Source organism: Chlorocebus sabaeus, chromosome 9 (assembly GCF_047675955.1).
Source record: "Chlorocebus sabaeus isolate Y175 chromosome 9, mChlSab1.0.hap1, whole genome shotgun sequence".
NCBI lineage: Eukaryota > Metazoa > Chordata > Mammalia > Primates > Cercopithecidae > Chlorocebus > Chlorocebus sabaeus.
Window position 1 is genome coordinate 35,367,200 of NC_132912.1, and position 23,176 is coordinate 35,390,375.

The window sequence follows — 23,176 nt, forward strand, 5'->3', positions numbered from 1 at the left end:
TACAATTACTGTTGATCAAAATATTCATAGTGAATAGTTTAAGGCTCCTCAACTGAAAAGAAAGTCTAAAATTTTTAAAGGTTCAGTAAAAGTCCAAGATGACTAAGAGCCTGGAAAAAATAAAAGGTTAAAATACTTGAAATTATTAACTTAAAGAAAATTAGTTTGATGGACTGCTTAGAAATAGTTTGTAAATGTGTAAATAATTCTTATACTGACAAGTTGCCTAGCTACATCTAGCTCCACTAGCAATGCTATTACTGAAATAATCAGAAATGGAACTCAAACTATGGGGAAATTACATAGGATAAACAAAAAACTATTCTCATAATAGAAAAAAAAAGTTAGCAGTTAATGAGAATGACAAACATGTTTCTGAATGGCCTCGGTTAATATCTCCCTTCCCTACTTGGTAGCTTGGCAGAGATCTCAATATTGCAATGTGCTCTGCTTGCTATTCTGCTCATAAGTTTTTCTCAATAAACCTTGTTATGTGTAGCTAGTGGTATGTGACTCATGTGTATGTTACAGCTTTTGAAAACAGAGAGTTTGGGCTACCACTGAAGTGGGAAATAACCCCATTGGAAGCCTTATGCCAGACAAACTACTAAGTTGAAATGGCCAATATCTCAGCGTCCATATCTTACATAGTCATAAAAACTCAAGAAGAACAAATTGCTTGTTCTCAGTGAGAATGGCTATAGAGATCAGGTAGCTATGGAATTATGGAACACCATAATCTCAGATTAAGTAGGATGTTTCTTTTGTATTTTTACCATGCACGTTTTCCCTTTGCTCATTTTGCTTTGCATCCTTTTTATATAATAAATCATGGTCATCATAATGACTATATGATGAGTGCTGTGAGCTCTCCTAGTGAGGGGAGTAGTCCTGGGGAACCCTAACACACAAGGCTACTATTTTGTACTCTATATTAATACTGATTGCTGTTTCTTTCTCAGATTATATAACTGATAAGGACATTCCAAATTATTAAACCGAGAACGGGTACACAACCATATTAGTTGGATAATTATCTATTGATAACCTCCATAATGACTGGCCAAGCACATGGTGAAAACCTGTCTGAACTGGCAAGATCATTCCATAATATTTCATACAGGAAGCATAAAAATAAAGTATTTTTCAAACAAAATGTAATGGATGCAGTGATTCTATGCAATGCTAGTCAGGTTAAGAAAAGAAAAAAACACTAGACACTCCATAGTGGACTACTGAAACTTAAGGAAAGAAACAGTTCCACTTACTCCAGTCTCTGTTGTTACACAAGATATAGAATAAATTGCTGCCACTACTGACACATGTATGTAGCTGAGGATTTGGCAAGATATGCCAAGATTAGTAAATATACCTTTAATAATCCTTCTTGAGAATGTTTTAATTCCTATTATACACTTTCAATATGGGACAAAACCTAGTAAAATGTGCATTACTAGCAATCTCCAGATATTATGTCACACTGATGACTGTGATCAACACCGAAGAAACTTACATGTTGTCTAGGCATACCTGATTAAAGATAACTTTAAATGATCCAGGGCCCTGTTATTCAGATAAATTTGGAGAAGGCAGTCATCATCTGGACAACATCAAAAAAATACATTCTATATCACTTAAAGCAGGCATCCCCAACCCCCGGACCATGAATGATACCAGTCCATGGCCTGTTAGGAACTGGGCAACACAGCAGGAGGTGAGTGTCGAGTGAGCAAGCAAAGCTTCCTCTGTATTTATAGCCACTCTCCCATCACTAGCATTACCACCTGAGCTCCGCCTCCTGTCAGATCAGCAGCCGCATGAGATTCTCATAGGAGCACAAATCCTATTGTTAACTTCACATGCGAGGGATCTAGGTTGCGTGCTCCTTACGAGAATCCAGTATCTGATGATCTGTCACTGTCTCCCATCACACCCAGATGGGACCATCTAGTTGCAGGAAAATGGGCTCAGGGCTCCCACTGATTCTACATTAAGGTGAGTTGTATAATTATTTCATTATATATTATAAAGAAATAATAATAATAATAAAGTGTACAATAAACTTAATGTGCTTGAATCATCCTGAAACCACCCCCTCCATCCTGGTCCATGGAGTCTTCCACGAAACTGGTCCCTGGTTCCAAAAAGGCTGGAAACTGCCACTTTAAAGGAAAATTTATAGGGCCTCCAGTCCCAACCACAAAGGATTTTCCTTGTTAGGTAGTGGTGACATCACATTCTACACCTGGTGATTCTTCAAAGCACTATATCAATGCAACTAATTTTAAATAGAAGCTCATATATTAATATGCCTTGGAAGAGGTCTAGGCATCATAAAAACAAGCTCTAACTTTAGATTTTGCCATATCTTTCAAACTCATGGGATTACACATACCTGTAAGAAACCATTTTCTGAAGGAAGCTTTTGGCAAAAATACTGTTTTTTTTGTTTTGTTTTGTTTTTTGCCAAAGATGTCTCCCACATCTTTGGACGAAATTATTTCCTTCTCCTGCTGAGTGGCACATGCCAGTGACTGCTAGTCTACTACTGAGCCCTAATGGGACAGACTTTTCTCACTCTTCAACCCGACATTCGTATCCCATTATGGGCCTTCTCTAATCCAAAATCTGATAAAGTGGTACATGCCCAGGAAAATTCTACTAAAAGGGGGATACTGCACATCCAATCAATTAGACCTTAAACAAATTCATAAAATATGGCCTTACACTCACAGGCACAGAGATCTCTCTGCTGTTTTAAACAAACCATTGACTCGGTAAGGCACTTGCCTGAAAGATTTGCCACCTGACAAGAAAGCATGATTAACTAATGGAAAGGCCTCTCTCAAAGGTCATAAAATCTCAATGAAGTGACACATTCCTTCACCATAATGATGGTGAGTTGTTGAGATCCCATGGTATTGGACATTTTTCAAAACTGGGTAAACTTCAGGCATTCTTCATGGCCATAGAGAACAATCTCCTCAGACTGACTGAATCGCACCCTTATAAAGACTAATGAGCCATCAGTAATGAGCCTAGTTACACTGTCAGGCTGTTGAGTACCCTAGGACAGAACTCTTTTTTATATATATATAATGGAGTCTCACTCTGTCACCCAGTGGCAGGATTTCGGCTCACTGCAACCTCCACCTCCCGGGTTCAAGTGATTCCTCTGCCTCAGCCTCCGAAGTAGCTAGGACTACAGGCATGCGACACCATGCCCAGCTAATTTTTGTATTTTTAGGAGAGATGGGGTTTCACCAAATTGGCCAGTCTGGTCTTGAACTCCTGACCTTGTGATCCGCCTGACTCAGCCTCCCAAAGTGCTGGGATTACAGGTGTGAGCCACAAAGCCTGGCCAACAGAACTCTTTACACTTGCTTTTCTGAGGTAACCTTTGCCCAAGGAAATAGTTGCAACAACTTAGTCACAAGCTCAGTTCTTATATTCTATGTGTATATGTCCATGAGAAGGAACTGAATCTAAAGGAAAACATTTGACATGAAAAAGCCAGTTAAGAATGTGTGACCATCATCTCTAGTATAGTCTTGGGTCCCTGTTCAAATCCATCCCACCATGAAGGAACACAATGGACAATAAGGAATTTATTCAAAAGACATAGAAGTCTTCAGGAAGCTGAGGTGCGAAAAGCCCTTGAGTCCAGGAGTTCTAGACCAGCCTGGGCAACATAGGGAGACTGTGTCTCTATAAAAAATAAAACAATTAGTTGGGTGTGGTGGTGCATGCCTGTGGTCCCCGCCAATCAGATGGCTAAGGTGGGAGGATGGCTTCAGTGTGGAAGGTTGAAGACATACTAAGCCATGATGGTGCCACTGCACTCCAGCCTAGGAGACAAAGTGAGACCCTATATCAAAAAAAAAGAAAAAAAAGACATACAGGCCACTGTTCTCCATCAAGCTTATTCTACTTGCAATTTAAGGCAGCCTCTTTGAAAACAACCTCCACCAGGCTTGTCAGTCCACTTTTCCCTAATTGTTTACAAGTTACAGGCTACCATACCAAGCAAGGGCCCCTCTTGCCATGGTTAAACTCCAAAGTACCTAGAAGTTAAGGAGTAGAGAAAAATATCATTTCAAGAGGAATAGCATACTCCTTTTCTTTTCTTTTTCTTTTTTTTTTTTTTTTTTTTTTTAACACCCTTTGCTTTGACCTCAGTTGCAAGGGAACACACAATATATTGCTCATTTAAAAGCATCAGATGGTGCTGCAGACATCCTCTTCTAACCCTGCAGGTGGCCTATGATGGCAAAATGGTAACTTTGGGGTCCCCACTGAACTATCACTCCAGACAAAGGACAACATGGCTCATCTCCATGGAGAAAAACAGATCTGTTTGTCAGATGTGAACATATCTGACCCTGGGAAATGGTTGGAGGCAGATGTTCAAGGGAGGTGATGAATGACTTTCTCTTTCCTATGGTAGATATGGAACAGACATTCCAAAACAAAGGTATCCGCACTTAGCCGGGAAAAAGGGTTCATAATGTGAAGTTATTAGGATGTTGGTTCTACATCCTCATCTAACCCAGCTGGTGACCTTACTAATATTCTTCTCCCAGACAATACTAAGGAAATTGGTATGCTCAGGTCCAAGTGTCAGCCAGAGCTAATGCAGAGATCTATAATAATGAGTCTCCAAGATCAAAGGGTGGACAGCAGTGAGAAAAATCTTTATTCACGGATGGTCCTGGTGATTCTCTTTCTTCCCTCTTTTTGTGGTTTCACAGAGCTGGCTCAGCAGGACTGTTTGACTCACTGATACCAGCTACATTGGTATATAAAGTACCTACTCCCTTCTCCCTTTTTCCAACAAGGCCATTGCCCCAACCAGGAAGCTCTCAGTGATACACAGTTGATAAGATGCTCTCTATGCCCTCCCAATTCCCCTATAATTTTGTAAAGTGATATGTGAGAAGGTGGTTCCTCTCAGCAGCATCTTTTATGGTGAATTCAGCTTTGCTTAATCTAAGTCTATTTCTGTATGGAATAATGACAACTCAGGGGATATTTTATCCTCTATTGCTTCCTGGATTGCAAGGTTTCCTCTATAAAATCTACCTTATGACTACTATTTGGGTCACTAGTCATATGCCCCTTAACTGTTATCCCAGTTAACTGAGGATATTAAAAGCTCCTTTAGTCTAGATCTTTTAGTTATAACATAAATTTTCATTTGCAGAAATTTATTTTGATAAAAATTGAAAAGAAACAAAACATTTTAACAGCTTTTATTTCACAATTAGATAATGCCTTTTCTTCATTGTTAACACCTTCCTTGACCACCCAATCTAAATTATCCTTCCCTATGACTGTCAGATATGTAGTTTCATTACCTTCATGTATTAGTCTCTAAAATCATCTTGTTCATTTATTTTTACTTGTTTATGTTTTGTCTCTCCTGTTATAATGTAAGTATCACAAGAGAAGGCATCTTATCTGTCTGATTTTTCAGTAAAACACAATACCCCAAAAAGAACTGGACATATGAAGGTGACAATAGTATCTGTTGAATGAGTTGGGTGAATAAATGAATGAGTAAATTCAACAGCTAATCATCTAATCTATGGAGAAAAAAAAATGGACATGTTCCACCACTCTTCTCTTGTATGATTTTGTGCTTTATAGAAAACCCAAGTAATAGTGAAAGTCCTAATGAAAGTATTTAGAAAGAAATAGGTTGACTGTGTAACTCTTAAAAATAAAACACCATGAATTAGTTTACATTTTCATTTCTAAAAAGTGTGAATTTCAATGCCGCAAAACATTTAAGAAAAGCTAACAACACACATGATGTGAAACAATAAATCATTAAAATCTATTGTTTGATTATTTACCACTAACTCCATTCCCTAAGCCAAAATAAACTGATAAATGTTGTAAAGAGCAAAATTGTACTTTATTGTAAGCAATACCATGTATCTGCTCAGGTGGGGTCTCCTTACTTCGCTCCCATCCACTCTCTGAAGGTTTGGGAGACTTTTCCAAAGTATTTCAGAAACTCTATTAGGATCTAAGAAGTAACCCAAAATGAAGGTTGATGAATAATATTGTGTCATGTGCTTAATAGTTTGAATTTTTATTATATTTAGCAATATAATATAATATGTAATGTATTATATTATATTATTATATAATATATAATAATTAACCTAAATCTATTGAGGGCAATTCTATAAAACCTATCAAGCTGAAACAACCTATTTCATCTCATATTTCCCATTATTGTCCTTAGTCTAGGATCCAAAAAAAATGAATTTTTGGCCTTTTCCTGAGCACACTGTATAGATTCTAAACATCCTCGTCTTTGCCTCAAAGCAAAGTTCTGTCCACTTGGCACACCCTTTCCTCACATTTCCCTATTAAAATCTAATCCAACCATCCTTCTTAAATTAAATGGTATGTAATTCTTAATCCAGTCAGAAACAACTTTTCCTCTTTGATGTAGCTTCTTGGTAATCTTTTATAGAATGCAACGTCTGCATTATACTCCACTTATTTCTGTACATGTCTAGTCGACCCTACTAGACTGTTAATGCATTGAGGGCAATGACCATATATTTAAAGCCCTTTATATACCATAATACCCAGTACAGTGCCTTGCACAGCATGGATGCTCAGTCAGTGTTTCCTCATTTGAGCTAAACTGAATTGAAATGAATTACAATCATCTTCCTCCTGAAGTTATTACATCAATCAACATTTCTAGGGGAAAAAAGGCATTTAAGAGGGATTATTTGATATATTGATTCTATGATTTTTTTTAATCTTGATGTCCTATCATCCTCATTCTGTTGTTCTCCATTGAACCCTTCTTCCATTCTATCACTTCCCATTAAAATTCTAAAATGTGACTTATCAGAAAAGTAGAATGAGGGCTGGCAGGGGTAGTAACTCACTAGGTAATATTATCATAATGCCTCTTTAAGATTTTTCCGAACACCCATGGAAAGTAACTGAGACTACCTTACCATGTCTTCATAGAGACTAGAAACTCTCTTTAAAATGCTTTTTGTAAGCCAATGTTTGTATTTTCTGGGAGTTACCAATGTACAAAGAGCCTATCACATTTATCAGCAGCAACTAAATGTTCAATATTAAAACAACTTATATCAAAAGTTACCACCTCATGTTCTTCAGGGTGATAAACTACTGGCTCTGCAGGATTTTCAAAGGCTATAGGTCACCATGATTGCATGGAAAACTATAGTAATATTTCATGCTCTACCATAATCTGAGTATGAATATAAGAGCACCAGCCGGGCACAGTGGCTCACGCCTATAATCCCAACACTTTGGGAATCCGAAGTGAGTGGATCACCTGAGGACAGGAATTTGAGACCAGCCTGGCCAACATGGCAAAACCCCGTCTCTACTAAAAATATAAAAGTTAGCCGGGCACGGTGGCAGGCACTTGTAATCCCAGCTACTGGGGAGGCTGAGGCAGGAAAATCACTTAAACCCAGGAGGCGGAGGTTGCAGTGAGCTGAGATCATGCCACTGCCCTCCAGCCTGGGCAATAAGAGCCAGATTCCATATTAAAAAAAAAAAAAGCACCATGCTTTTGCTTTATTTCTTCCTATTTCTGCATGATACATAAGTTCCCATTACTGTTGCAGATAATTATTAATACTTTTCCTTATACATTCTCAAATGCTTATAATGCTGACCATACATATTTAAAATATAAAGAAATCAACAATAAGAAACCAACCATAATAAGTTTGCAAAGCAACAAGTGAACCAATGTCTAATTTTCTCTTGCACATTGTATTTAAAACATGTAGTTTTTAGTATGTATCTAGTTAGTATTTAAAATATGTACTTTTAAATATAAACATTCACTACAAACATTTAAAATGAACATTTTCAAAACTTCTGGCCATTAATCATTACACTTATTACCTAATTCTTGCTAATTCACCTGGGTCTATAATCCATAAATATTTAAAATGGCAATGAAGTACATAAATGCATACTTCTAGGTAATTCCTCTTTACTCCATGGTAATGTGAATCAAGAAAGTCTGTGAATCAATCATAATATAATAATCAAAGAGACTCACTAGCGAAAACTATAAGATTCAATTGGATGAATCAATCAACTCAATTATATATGTGAATGCATGTACATATATATGTGTACGTATAGTAACTGAGTTAAAATAGAAGGTAAAAATGATTTTTCAGTAAGTTGTTAATGTATCTAGCTCATGCATCTTGATGATAACTAAGTTGAAAATAAGGGTTAGTTCCTCACTATCTGGAAATTTTAATTGTTGTTGTCAGAAAAAAAAAGTGTGTTTGTACATAGACCTGGTCCTTAATTTAAATTTTTCATTTAATTTTTACTTTTGACTGCATCAACTCCTCAAACTTTGAAATCTAAAGTTTCTAACATTTTCTACTTAAAATTAGTTTCAAAGAGTTTTGTGACAAAATTTAATATGGTTATTTTCATTACTTAGGTATGCAAACTGATAAAGATTAGAAAAAGACAGAACAAATTTTTAAAAAGTGTTTTACCTTTTTTCAATCAGTCTTCCGCTTTGGGCAGTGATCTGTGATAAAGATAATACTAGATTTTAAAATATCAAGTATGCATATACAATGTTTACATTCAGTCATTTAGAAAAATGTCATTTAATATGACAATTTTGTAAGATTAAGGTATTGAAAAAGCAAAGAAATTATATTTTAGCATTGGAAGACACACTATAGAAGGTGAGTAGGCCCTAAAATTACACTTGTATTTCTAAATTAAAAGCAAATAAGGTTTTATACTTTTAGTAAACAAAAATTTTTTTTTTGAATGAAAGAAAAGCATGTTTATTAGAGCAACAGAGTACAAGAAAACAGCTGCTCCATAGACAGAGCAGGCCTGCTCCATAGGCAGAGTAGCCCAGAATTTATTTCAAACTTATCTATTACATAATTATCTAATCCTTTTAAATATTCTTGTTGAAGGATGTATAATGCTAATATTATGCATAATAAACTGTGGAGGTGATTTTTGTAATTTATCAATTTTAAAATAAGTATACTGAGAATACATGTTCAAATATGTTTACAGAAGTATGTAACCAACAGTGTTAGGCCAGCCAGGCAAGGTGGCTCAAAACTGTAATCCCAGGACTTTGGGAGGCCAAGGCAGGCAGATCACCTGAGGTCAGGAGTTCAAGACTAGCCTGGCCAACATGGCGAAACCCTGTCTCCACTAAAAATACAAAAATTAGCTGGGTGTGGTGGCAGGCTCCTATAATCCCAGCTACTCGGGAGGCTGAGACAGGAGAATTGTCTGAACCTGAACCAAGGAGGCAGAGGTTGCAGTGAGCCAAGATCGCACCATTGCACTCCAGTCTGGGCAACAGAGTGAGACTCCATCTCGGGAAAAAAAAAAAAAGGCCAGTGGCCTTAAAAGTGTGATTTTTTATTAATAAATTACCTCTTGTGAATATAATACATACTTTCCTATAGTATAAATGTTGATTCTAGGTTTTATTCTGGACCTGATTTTCATCTAATTCAGTTTCTTTTATGCAGAGATTAACTGGTTTTATCTTTATTCCCCTGTGGCAAAGACTTCTAAATGGTCAACAAACTAATTTTCTCTTCTTCTTAGACACATTGTTAGTCTACATTTGTTAATTCTCCCTGTAGTTAAACGTAGCAAATAGAATGTGAGAAAAAAGGATGTGCATCTCAAACGGTATCTTACATGTTACTCCTTTACCCAGAAATTTTCTTTTCCGAAAATTGAAGACCAAACTGCTTGATTTAGCATTCGATTCAGGAATTTTCACAATCTCATGCTTATCTATTAATACTCATGATAGGCAGCCTCTAAAATGGCTAACAGTGATCCCTGCTCATGGTGTTCACGCCAGTGGTATACCTTTCCCTTGTGTGTGAGCTGGCACTAGTGACTACTTCCACTTTTAATGAACAGGATATGACAAAAGTGATGGAATGTCACTTCCAAGATTAGATTCTCTCTCTGTCTCTGTCTCCATGTCGATTTTTCTCCATCTATGTCTCCCTATATCTCACTCTGCCTTTGTTTCCATGTTGTAAGCTACATTATGGAGAGGCCCCTATAGCAAAGTACTGATGTCTCAAATCAATAGCCAGCAAGAACCTGAGGCCTAACAACAGTCATGTGAGTACATGAATGAGCTTGGGAGTACATCCTTCTCCAGTTGGACCTTAAAATACATACAGCCAAGGGTAATGCCTTGGCTACATCCTTGTGAGTGGGAACCTGAGCCAGAGGACACAGCTAAGGAACATTAGGATTCCTGACCTACAAATATTCTGAGATAGTACATGTTTGCTGTCTACACCACTAAATTTTGGCATAATTTGTTATGTTGCAAAAAATAACAAACAGTACTTTTTGTTTCTCATTTATCTTTTAACCAGATACATTTTAGGAAACGGAGAAGGGAGAAACAGTGTTTCAAGCAGAGAACAAAATAGGCAAAATACTTAAGGTTACAGAAAACACCATATGTTCTATACACTTAAAGAAGGTTCAGTGTAGCTAAAGCATAAAATATATGATACACATGTGCATATGAAAGCACGTGCAATAGCCTGGGGGGATAATTAAAGGTGAGGCTGGGGCCTCAGGAAAAGACCAGATCTAACAAAGCCTTAAACCATAATTAGGACTTTGTTCTTAAAGTAAGGGCAGTAGAAAGCATTCAAGATTTTAGGCAAGAAGGTAACAAACAAATATCAATTTTTGCAAGATGACTAGCCACCAACAAGGAGACTGGCCTGGAAAGAGAGAGACCAATTAGAGTCCTGGTGGGAGCTTGACTAACAGAACTGTCAGTAATATTGACAAAACTGGACAGAATTTGATAGATAATAATTGGGTCAAGATGAAGGAAAAGAAGAAATAGCAGTGATGCTGGACTTTATAGTTTCAGCAATTGGATGAGGATGCCAGGAGACTGAATACTGAGAGATAAAGCAGGTCTGAGAAGAACGCAATTGGTTCATTTAGGGACATGGTGAATTCTAGATGTTTGAAGCCCATTGAAATAGAAAAATTCAGTATGTTAATGAATAATAGGTCTGGAAATGAGGTGTTATTCAAGTTAGAGATAAGAGATTTATATGGCCCTAGAAGCCATGAAGGTATATGAGCATGTTCAGAAAGAGTATATGGAATAAAAAGAAACTCTAGGGCAGAACCCAGAGAAGTACTAACATTTAAAGAATGAGCAAAGCAAGAGGAGACCAAAGAGGCGTTCCAAAAATATATAAGGAAAACCAAATAATTATGCTGTTTCTCAAACTATAGACTATATATGTACCCCAGAACTTAAAGTATAATACAAAAATATTTAAAAATAAATGATTAAACATGGTTAAATGCTGCTAAGAGGACAAATGAGATTAAACTATAAATCATCTGACCGGGCGTAGTGACTCATGCCTGTAATCCCAGCACTTTGGGAGGTTGAGGCAGGTGGATCACCTAAGGTCTGGAGTTCGAGACCAGCCTGACCAACATGGTGAAACTCCATCTCTACTAAAAATATAAAAACTTAGCCAGGCGTGGTGGCAGGCACCTGTAATATCAGCTACTCGGGAGGCTGAGGCAGGAGAATCACTTGAATCTGGGAGGCAGAGGTTGTAGTGAGCTGAGATCACAACATTGCACTCTGGCCTGGGCAACAAGAGAGAAACTCCATCTCAAAAAATAAAAAGAAAGAAAGAAAAAAACTATAAAGCATCCTTCAGAATAGCATCAAATAGATTTGTTGTAACCTTGGCAAAAATAGTTTTAATACAGTGATTGAGAAAGAAGATTACAGTTAAATTACTGTAAGAACATGGACAGTGAGTATAAACTTCTATTACATCAAAATCTCCAATAATGATATCTCCTGTTTCACTATTACCAGAACAAGCCATCTGAATACATGACATTATATACACCGTCTATGCAAAGAACCTAGCATATAATAGATGTTTAATTAATGAGTGTTAAGCTAGATACACAAGAAGACAGATGTGTATTGATCTATATATAAACCCACTAAAATTAGAATCACTTATGTGTGAAAGCAATGTGATGTTTTAGCTACTGTTCTGCTAAGGTTCATTTTACTATTTAACTTTTTCTGTCATATATGAAAACCTTTGTTTTGGATTAGGAGATAAATACTGGGAAACAGAAAACAATAAAGCTTTTAACAAAGCAAGTTTCAAATGCAGCCATGTAGACAAGCAAAGAAGGTATCTTCAGATGTGATTTTGGAGCTGGAAAGACCTGAATTTGAAATCTAACTCAATATTACTCACTGTAATGTGGCATGGCTAATTTTTTAAAGTTTTGGTTTCATCCTCAAAATGGAGGTGCTAATAGCTATCTTATGGTCTTGTGTAAATGACTAGCCCATATACGTAGATATAAAATGACTAGCAGATTTTATAATAATAGCAGCTATAAAATGACTAGCAGATTTTAAGTTGTGCTGCTTCTTTTGTTCTTTGTCTTAAAGCAGCTGACAGACAATCCTACATTTCTTTAAATATTTTATATTCAATTCAGTGTACCTTACTCCATTTATATACATGACCTAACAACTTTAATAATTTTTATTGCCCTCAGAGAAACTATCTTTATTATTTATCTTTCCAGGAAGAAGTTGAGGTCGTTCACAACAAAAATTACACAAAAAGAGAAGGTAAAAATAAAGGACTCAAATCTCAGATGCTGATGTGGTCATTCAAAATCAGTATATATTTAAGTCATAGTTTAGTATTCAAGATAATAATGAGTTGACATATCCAGAAGGTAAAGGGAAAAAGTAAAAACAAACCCAAAAACAGAAGCATGATTTTTTAAATAACATATACAAATGAAGTAAATAATAATATAAAAGACAAACTTCTCACAACATATACTACTGTCTCCATTTTGGTTATTTCCTCACCTGTGGATATTCTTGGATTTTATCACTTGTCTTCTGTCCACCTGAATCTGAAACCAGTGATTTTCCTGTTTCCTTCTCCAATTGTATAGTTTTTGAATCTTCACCTTTAACTTCTGTTTGACTATTACCCACTCGCATGGTTGTCTCAGTTTTCCCCTCACTTTTAAGTAACTTCCTCTCTTGACTTAGGAAATAGTTAAGTTGATGCTTAGCTTTTTCAGCTTCCTGTTTTTAAAGAAGTACCAGTTTATTAAGCATTTTCTGATATTTTCCTGCCAATACTACCACATTCAGAAATCTACATATATTTATGCCTACATGATTTCTCAACTCATTTTTACTGAGTTGAAGTGAGCAAAGGTAAGCTATTGGTATAATTCATACTTTAATAATTCCACAGTTAAAATCAGAAGTTGTGAAGAAACCTCTTCCACCTTTGAGGGCTATTTTTATACCCACGAGTTTCTCCTGGCTGTTATTTTTAAGGCTCTAATTATTATACAAGCAAAATAAAAATTCATATAAGGTATATATTATAAAAACTGATAGACTATAAGAAGGATAATTAGCACCTATAATATCAAAGAATGAAATAAAATGTGGAAAACAACTTATTTATTCTGGAATAAAATTCTTCTCAAAAATGTCACTTTTTATAATTTTTATTTAGTCATACAATTAACTTACTTATATAAAAGAATGCATAAACAAAAAGAAAATTCACAAATAATCTCACCTCATAAAGAAAAATTACTATTAACATTTTGAGGTATATCCTTTCTAAACTTTTCTAAACATAGCTAGTGTGTGTATACATATATACACACTACATATATATATACACACACACATACACACTATATACACATATATAGTGTGTGTACATATATATACACACTGGCTATATTTAGAAAAGTTTAAATATATATATTCAGGTTTTTTTGCAATCTCTAGTCTCCTGGGTTTAAGTCATCCCACCACCTCAGCCTCCCAAGTAGCTGAGACTACAGGCTCACACCACCACACTCAGTCAGTCTGTGTATTTTTAGTAGAGACAGGGTTTCACCACGTTGTCCAGGCTGATTGCCAACTCTTGGGCTCAAAGTGATCCACCGGCCTCGGCCCCCCAAAGTGCTGGGATTATAGGCATGAACCACCATGCCCAGCCAAATTTTTTAAATGTTTATCTAAATTGGGTCATACTATACATACTCACATATTATGCTCTTTTCATTAAATAATGTCATAGATATGTTTCTATAACAATAAATGTACATTTAAATCAGAATAGGTAACAGAAGTACGTTTAATAATATACCATAATTGTCTTAGCAAACTCCTTATCAATGGACATTTAGATCATTTCAAAATTTTTGCTATGACAACATATGACATTGTACATACTTGTGCAAACTCTCTGTATACTTTTTTCTTCTTTAGGACAAACTTTTAAAAGCTTTTATTGAGTGAAAAGACTACATCTTTCCAAGTTTGCTATGTCTTTTCTGTCTCCCAGAAAAGACATAACAAATATCTTTCATAATTCTATTATCAAAAAAATGATGAATATATCAATTCATACTTTTTTGATAATAGAAGTATGAGAAAAGTTGCTCATTTCAGTATATAACCACAAATACTACATATTTCTGTCCTTTACATTTTTACCAAGATGGTAGGCAATAGAATTTTATAATACACAAATATACTTTTGTCTATTCATTTATGAAATGCTTACAGTTTTTTTCATTTCTTATTGTATTATTTAACTAGAATTTTAAAAAGAGTAGTAAGAGTTAACGTCTTGGTTCAACTGAGTTTAATTGGAATGCCTGCAGTATTTTACCTTTAAGTATATTGCTTATCAGTTTGAAATATTGTCTTTTTTTCTTTTCCTTTTCTTTTTTTTATACTGCAACCATGACAGAAGAATAGATTGCCATTATTAGCTTAAGAAAGTTTGTTTTTCTTTATATCTCACTATTTTTGATAAGAACGAATATTAAATTTTATTAATATATCCCTAATGCATAAAATGAATATAGTTTAAACCTGGCCAAACAGCAGAATATGTAGACCTCTTAGCTTACAAAGTAAAAATTATTCATTTGAAAAGTTCTTTGTGGATATTTTTTTTACTTGTTAACAATGTTAAAGAAACATGACATCCTTTACCTGTAAAGCCTGTTTCAATTGCTCCTGAAGGACTTTGTTCTCAATTTCCAGACGTGCTACTTTCTAGGAAATAACAAGAGGGAAAACGGTATTTACTTTGGTATTTTTAATTAATTTAGTTTTACCGGTATTACTTTTCTAAAACCCATAGATAGCCAAGATAAGATTTGAGCACAGACATTGAACTGCACACCTTTCAGGTGTCATGATGGATAATGCCTGAAGCTAAAGCTTCCTATTGATTTTTCACAGGCAAACTGAGCATGAATCGGGAAAATTACAATTGCAATAAATTAAACGTTTCATTTCTCCTTTCCTCTAGGCCTGAAATATTTAAAAAGAAAAATTTCAAATTTTACTAAAAGAAGAACCTTTACTCTTAACACAAAATAAACATTGTTCTGGCTTTGTGCAAATGAGCAAATTCTATTTCACGGGATGTTCCAGGAATTCTCCATCAAATTAAAGACACTTTGAGGACCATATTTAGAGCTTCCACTTTTGCTTCTGATATGACTGAGTTCCCACTGGACAAATGCTGCCACACATAACAACCATAAACTCTGGACTAAATACAAGTACAAACAATAGGAGAACAATCAGGAGTAGGCAGACTTGTTAACTTTTTATTTTATTTTATTTTATTTTACTTTTTAGAGACAGGGTCTTGCTCTGTTACCCAGGCTAGAGTGCAGCAGTGGGTTCCTACCTCACTGCAGTCTCAAATTCATAGGCTCAAGTCATCCTCCTGCCTCAGCCTTCCAAAGCACGGGGATTATAGGCATGAGCCACCACACACCCAGCCAAGTGTAGGTAGATTATTGAGGGAAGGTGACACTTGGAGGAAGGGAAGAACTCTAGGTAAGATTCTCATTTTTGTGGTTTTTAGTTTGAGAGCAATTCCTATCTGAGCCATTCAAGGTGCCTAATAGCTGATTTTAAAACCACCAGAGGACTCAGGACAATTCAAGCCACTGGAAAGGTTAGAGGGAAATTATACAAAGAAAAGAATATAAGAAAGGGAGCCCCAGATTCTTTGTATAAACTCTACCCAAATCTCCACCTGACCCCTGAATCACATATGCATAAAGATTTGAATCCAATAGTATTAATTATATATTAAAGAAAAAAAAACCACCAGAAGAATATAACACAATCTAGGGTTTCAAGAATATGATATTCATAATTGCCAGGATATAATTTAGAAATACTTGACATTTGGAGAAACAGAAAAGTGAAACTAATTCTTAAGATACAAGACAATGAGGGGGGCGGAGCAAGATGGCCGCATAGGAGCAGTTCCAGTCTCCAACTCCCAGTGCGAGCGACACAGAAGACAGGTGATTTCTGCATTTTCAACTGAGGTACTGGGTTCATCTCACTAGGGAGTGCCGGACAGTCGGTGCTGTTCAGATGCTGGAGCCCGACCAGCGAGAGCTGAAGCAGGGTGAGGCATCACCTCACCTGGGAAGTGCAAGGGGGAAGGGAATCCCTTTTCCTAGCCAGGGGAACTGAGACACACAACACCTGGAAAATCGGGTAACTCCCACCCCAATACTGCGCTCTACCAAGGATCTTAGCAAACGGGCACACCAGGAGATTATATCCCACACCTGGCGGGGAGGGTCCCACGCCCACGGAGCCTCCCTCATTGCTAGCACAGCAGTCTGCCATCTCTGGGGACAGGGCACAGCTAAACAACAACAACAACAACCAAAAAAAAGCAGCTGAAACTTCTGCAGACGCAAACAACTCTGTCTGACAGCTTTGAAGACAGCAGTGGATCTCCCAATATGGAGGTTGAGATCTGAGAACGGACAGACTGCCTGCTCAAGTGGGACTCTGACCCCTGAGTAGCCTAACTGGGAGACATCCCCCACTAGGGGCAGACCGACACCCCACACCTCACACGGTGGAGTACACCACAGAGAGGAAGCTTCCAAAGCAAGAATCAGACAGGTACACTCGCTGTTCAGAAATATTCTATCGTCTGCAGCCCCTGCTGCTAACACCCAGGCAAAGAGGGTCTGGAGTGGACCTCAAGCAACCTCCAACAGACCTACAGCTGAGGGTCCTGACTGTTAGAAGGAAAACTAACAAACAGGAAGGACACCCACACCAAAAACCCCATCAGTACATCACCATCATCAAAGACCAGAGGCAGATAAAACCACAAAGATGGGGAAAAAGCAGTGCAGAAAAGCTGGAAATTCAAAAAATAAGAGCGCATCGCCCCCTGCAAAAGGGGCGATGCGCTCTTATCGCCAGCAACAGATCTAAGCTAGACACAGAATGACTTTGACGAGATGAGAGAAGGCGGTTCCAGTCCATCAAACTTCTCAGAGCTAAAGGAGGAATTCGTACCCAGCACAAAGAAACTAAAAATCTTCAAAAAAGAGTGGAAGAATTGACAACTAGAATAATTAATGCAGAGAAGGCCATAAACGAATTGACAGATGAAAACCATGGCACAAGAAATACGTGACAAATGCACAAGCTTCAGTAACTGACTCAATCAACTGGAAGAAAGAGTATCAGCGATTGAGGATCAAATGAATGAAATGAAGCAAGAAGAGAAACCTAAAGAAAAAAGAAGAAAAAGAAAAGAACAAAGCCTGTAAGAAGTATGGGATTATGTAAAAAGACCAAATCTACGTCTGACTGGGGTGCCTGAAAGTGAGGGGGAAAATGGAATTAAGTTGGAAAACACTCTTCACGATATCATCCAGGAGAACTTCCCCAACCTAGTAGGGCAGGCCAACATTCAAATTTGGGAAATACAGAGAACGCCACAAAGATACTCCTCGAGAAGAGCAACTCCAAGACACATAATTGCCAGATTCACCAAAGTTGAAATGAAGGAAAAAATCTTAAGGGCAGCCACAGAGAAAGGTCGGGTTACCCACAAAGGGAAGCCCATCAGACTAACAGCAGATCTCTCGGCAGAAACTCTTCAAGCCAGAAGAGAGTGGGGGCCAATATTCAACATTCTTAAAGAAAAGAATTTTCAACCCAGAATTTCATATCCAGCCAAACTAAGTTTCATAAGTGAAGGAAAAATAAAATCCCTTACAGATAAGCAAATGCTTAGAGATTTTGTCACCACTAGGCCTGCCTTACAAAAGATCCTGAAGGAAGCACTAACATGGAAAGGAACAACCGGTACCAGCCATTGCAAAAACATGTCAAAATCTAAAGACCATCGAGGCTAGGAAGAAACTGCATCAATTAATGAGCAAAAAAACCAGTTAACATCATAATGGCAGGAGCAAGTTCACACATAACAATATTAATCTTAAATGTAAATGGATTAAATGCTCCAATTAAAAGACACAGACTGGCAAATTGGATAAAGAGTCAAGACCCATCAGATTGCTGTATTCAGGAGACACATCTCACATGTGGAGACATACAAGACTCAAAATAAAGAGATGGAGGAAGATCTACCAAGCAAATGGAGAACAAAAAAAACAGGGGTTGCAATCCTAGTCTCTGATAAAACAGACATTAAACCATCAAAAATCAAAAGAGACAAAGAAGGCCATTACATAATGGTAAAGGGATCAATTCAACACAAAGAGCTAACTATCCTAAATATATATGCACCCAATACAGGAGCACCCAGATTCATAAAGCAAGTCCTTAGAGACTTACAAAGAGACTTAGACTCCCATACAATAATAATGGGAGACTTCAACACCCCACTGTCAACATTAGACAGAACAATGAGACAGAAAGTAAACAAGGATATCCAGGAATTGAACTCATCTCTGCAGCAAGCAGACCTAATAGACATCTACAGAACTCTCCACCCCAAAGCAACAGAATATACATTCTACTCAGCAGCACATCACACTTATTCCAAAATTGACCACATAATTGGAAGTAAAGCACTCCTCAGCAAATGTAAAAGAACAGAAATTGTAACAAACTGTCTCTCAGACCACAGTGCAATCAAACTAGAACTCAGGACTAAGAAACTCAATCAAAACCGCTCAACTACATGGAAACTGAATAACCTGCTCCTGAATGACTACTGGGTACATAACGAAAAGAAGGGAGAAATAAAGATGTTCTTTGAAACCAGTGAGAACAAAGATACAACATACCAGAATCTCTGGGACACATTTAAAGCAGTGTGTAGAGGGAAATTTATAGCACTAAATGCCCACAAGAGAAAGCAGGAGAGATCTAAAACTGACACTCTAACATCACAATTAAAAGAACTAGAGAAGCAAGAGCAAACACATTCAAAAGACAGCAAAAGGCAAGAAATAACTAAGATCAGAGCAGAACTGAAGGAGATAGAGACACAAAAAACCCTCCAAAAAATCAATGAATCCAGGAGTTGGTTTTTTGAAAAGATCAACAAAATTGATAGACCGCTGCAAGACTAATAAAGAAGAAAAGAGAGAAGAATCAAATAGATGCAATAAAAAAATGATGAAGGGGATATCACCACCGATCCCACAGAAATACAAACTATCATCAGAGAATACTATAAACACCTCTATGCAAATAAACTAGAAAATCTAGAAGAAATGGATAATTTCCTGGACACTTACACTCTCCCAAGACTAAACCAGGAAGAAGCGGAATTCCTGAATAGACCAATAGCAGGCTCTGAAATTGAGGCAATAATTAATAGCCTACCAACCAAAAAAAGTCCAGGACCAGATGGATTCACAGCTGAATTCTACCAGAGGTACAAGGAGGAGCTGGTACCATTCCTTCTGAAACTATTCCAATCAATAGAAAAAGAGGGAATCCTCCCTAACTCATTTGATGAGGCCAACATCATCCTGATACCAAAGCCTGGCAGAGACACAACAAAAAAAGAGAATTTTAGACCAATATCCCTGATGAATATCGATGCAAAAATCCTCAATAAAATACTGGCAAACCAGATCCAGCAGCACATTAAAAAGCTTATCCACTATGATCAAGTGGGCTTCATCCCTGGGATGCAAGGCTGGTTCAACATATGCAAATCAGTAAACGTAATCCAGCATATAAACAGAACCAAAGACAAAAACCACATGATTATCTCAATAGATGCAGAAAAGGCCTTTGACAAAATTCAACAGCCCTTCATGCTAAAAATGCTCAATAAATTCGGTATTGATGGAACATATCTCAAAATAATGAGAGCTATTTATGACAAACCCACAGCCAATATCATACTGAATGGGCAAAAACTGGAAAAATTCCCTTTGAAAACTGGCACAAGACAGGGATGCCCTCTCTCACCACTCCTATTCAACATAGTGTTGGAAGTTCTGGCTAGGGCAATCAGGCAAGAGAAAGAAATAGAGGGCATTCAGTTAGAAAAAGAAGAAGTCAAATTGTCCCTGTTTGCAGATGACATGATTGTATATTTAGAAAACCCCATTGTCTCAGCACAAAATCTCCTTAAGCTGATAAGAAACTTCAGCAAAGTCTCAGGATATAAAATTAAGGTGCAAAAATTACAAGCATTCATATACACCAGTAACAGACAAACAGAGCCAAATCTGAATGAACTTCCATTCACAATTACTTCAAAGGGAATGAAATACCTAGGAATCCAACTTACAAGGGATGTAAAGGACCTCTTCAAGGAGAACTACAAACCACGGCTCAGTGAAATAAAAGAGGACACAAACAAATGGAAGAACATTCCATGCTCATGGATAGGAAGAATCAATATCATGAATATGGCCATACTGCCCAAGGTAATTTATAGATTCAATGCCATCCCCATCAAGCTACCAATGAGTTTCTTCACAGAATTGGAAAAAACTGCTTTAAAGTTCATATGGAACAAAAAAAGAGCCCGCATCTCCAAGACAATCCTAAGTCAAAAGAACAAAGCTGGAGGCATCACGCTACCTGACTTCAAACTATACTACAAGGCTACAGTAACCAAAACAGCATGGTACTGGTACCAAAACAGAGATATAGACCAATGGAACAGAACAGAGTCCTCAGAAATAATACCACACATCTACAGCCATCTGATCTTTGACAAACCTGAGAGAAACAAGAAATGGGGAAAGGATTCCCTATTTAATAAACGGTGCTGGGAAAATTGGCTAGCCATAAGTAGAAAGCTGAAACTGGATCCTTTCCTTACTCCTTATATGAAAATTAATTCAAGATGGATTAGAGACTTAAATGTTAGACCTAATACCATAAAAACCCTAGAAGAAAACCTAGGTAATACCATTCAGGACATAGGCATGGGCAAGGACTTCATGCCTAAAACACCAAAAGCAACGGCAACAAAAGCCAAAATTGACAAATGGGATCTAATTAAACTAAAGAGCTTCTGCATAGCAAAAGAAACTACCATCAGAGTGAACAGGCAACCTACAGAATGGGAGAACTTTTTTGCAATCTACTCATCTGACAAAGGGCTAATATCCAGAACCTACAAAGAACTCAAACAAATTTACAAGAAAAAAACAAACAACCCCATCAAAAAGTGGGCAAAGTATATGAACAGACACTTCTCAAAAAAAGACATTCATACAGCCAACAGACACATGAAAAAATGCTCATCATCACTGGCCATCAGGGAAATGCAAATCAAAACCACAATGAGATACCATCTCACACCACTTAGAATGGCAATCATTAAAAAGTCAGGAAACAACAGGTGCTGGAGAGGATGTGGGGAAATAGGAACACTTTTACACTGTTGGTGGGATTGTGAACTAGTTCAACCATTATGGAAAACAGTATGGCGATTCCTCAAGGATCTAGAACTAGATGTTCCATATGATCCAGCCATCCCATTACGGGTATATACCCAAACGATTATAAATCATGCTGTTATAAAGACACATGCACACGTATGTTTATTGTGGCACTATTCACAATAGCAAAGACTTGGAATCAACCCAAATGTCCATCAGTGACAGACTGGATTAAGAAAATGTGGCACATATACACCATGGAATACTATGCAGCCATAAAAAAGGATGAGTTTGTGTCCTTTGTAGGGACATGGATGCAGCTGGAAACCATCATTCTAAGCAAACCGTCGCAAGAACAGAAAACCAAACACCGCATGTTCTCACTTATAGGTGGGAACTGAACAATGAGATCACTTGTACTCGGGAATAGGAACATCATACACCAGGGCCTATCATGGGGAGGGAGAAGGGGGGAGGGATTGCATTGGGAGTTATACCTGATGTAAATGATGAGTTGATGGGGCACAAGGATACATATGTAACAAACCTGCACGTTATGCACATGTACCCTAGAACTTAAAGTATAATAATAATAAAAAAATTAAAAAATTAAAAATTAAAAAAATTTTAAAAAAGACAATGAGCAAAGAGCGATCCCAAGCAAGACAATCCAGATTTTAAAATTCACATATGGATTTTTAAAGGAAGTATAATAAAAATGTCCAGTATAAAGGAAAATATGCTCATAATAAATAAAAATATGGAAATCTTAGCAGAGAAATATAAACTATAAAAATGCAGGGCCACATCTATAATCCCAGCATTTCAGGAGGCTGAGGTGGGAGGATTGCTTGAGGCCAGGAATTCAAGACCAGCCTGGGCTACATAGCGAGATGCTATGTCTATAAAACACATTTTGAATTAGCTGTCCATGTTGGTACACACCTATAATCCTAGCTCCTTGAGAAGCTGAGGCAGGAGGATCATATGAGCCCAGGAGCTCAAGGCTGCAGTGAGCTATGATCCTGCCACTGTACTCCAGCCTGGGTAATAAAAATAAGACCATGTCTCTTTAAAAAAAAAAAAAAAAAAGTCAAATGGAAATTCTGGAACTGAAAATCGTGATATCTGAATTTTAAAATTTAATGTATGAGCATAAGAACAGATTGGATCTGAAGACAGTGGAAAAAGTCAAACCACTTGAAAATATATCAATACAAAATACCCAATCTAAATACAAACAACTTTTTTTAACTAACAGATACTGAGGCAACTGTAGGATAAAATCAAATATCTAATATGTAATTATATCCCATAAGGAAAAGAGAGAGAGGAAGTGGTGGAC

General features: G+C 37.0%; 1 protein-coding gene across 2 annotated transcripts in view; it reads right to left on the bottom strand.

The window, feature by feature from the left end:
* CCDC7 (coiled-coil domain containing 7) overlaps positions 1–23,176 on the bottom strand; it is a 453,173-nt gene that overhangs the window by 290,660 nt on the left and 139,337 nt on the right. Inside the window, exons 15-18 of one of the 2 annotated variants that reach the window (XM_037986502.2) lie at positions 15,152–15,214; positions 12,977–13,201; positions 8,547–8,581; positions 4,169–6,034 (exon numbers count right to left, since the gene is read on the bottom strand). In XM_037986502.2, the coding sequence (XP_037842430.2) occupies positions 6,028–6,034; positions 8,547–8,581; positions 12,977–13,201; positions 15,152–15,214 (330 nt within the window). In that variant the 3' untranslated portion in view covers positions 4,169–6,027. Of the gene's footprint in view, positions 1–4,168; positions 6,035–8,546; positions 8,582–12,976; positions 13,202–15,151; positions 15,215–23,176 lie in introns of those variants that run through there. The other variant, XM_073018860.1, reaches the window with a different exon arrangement.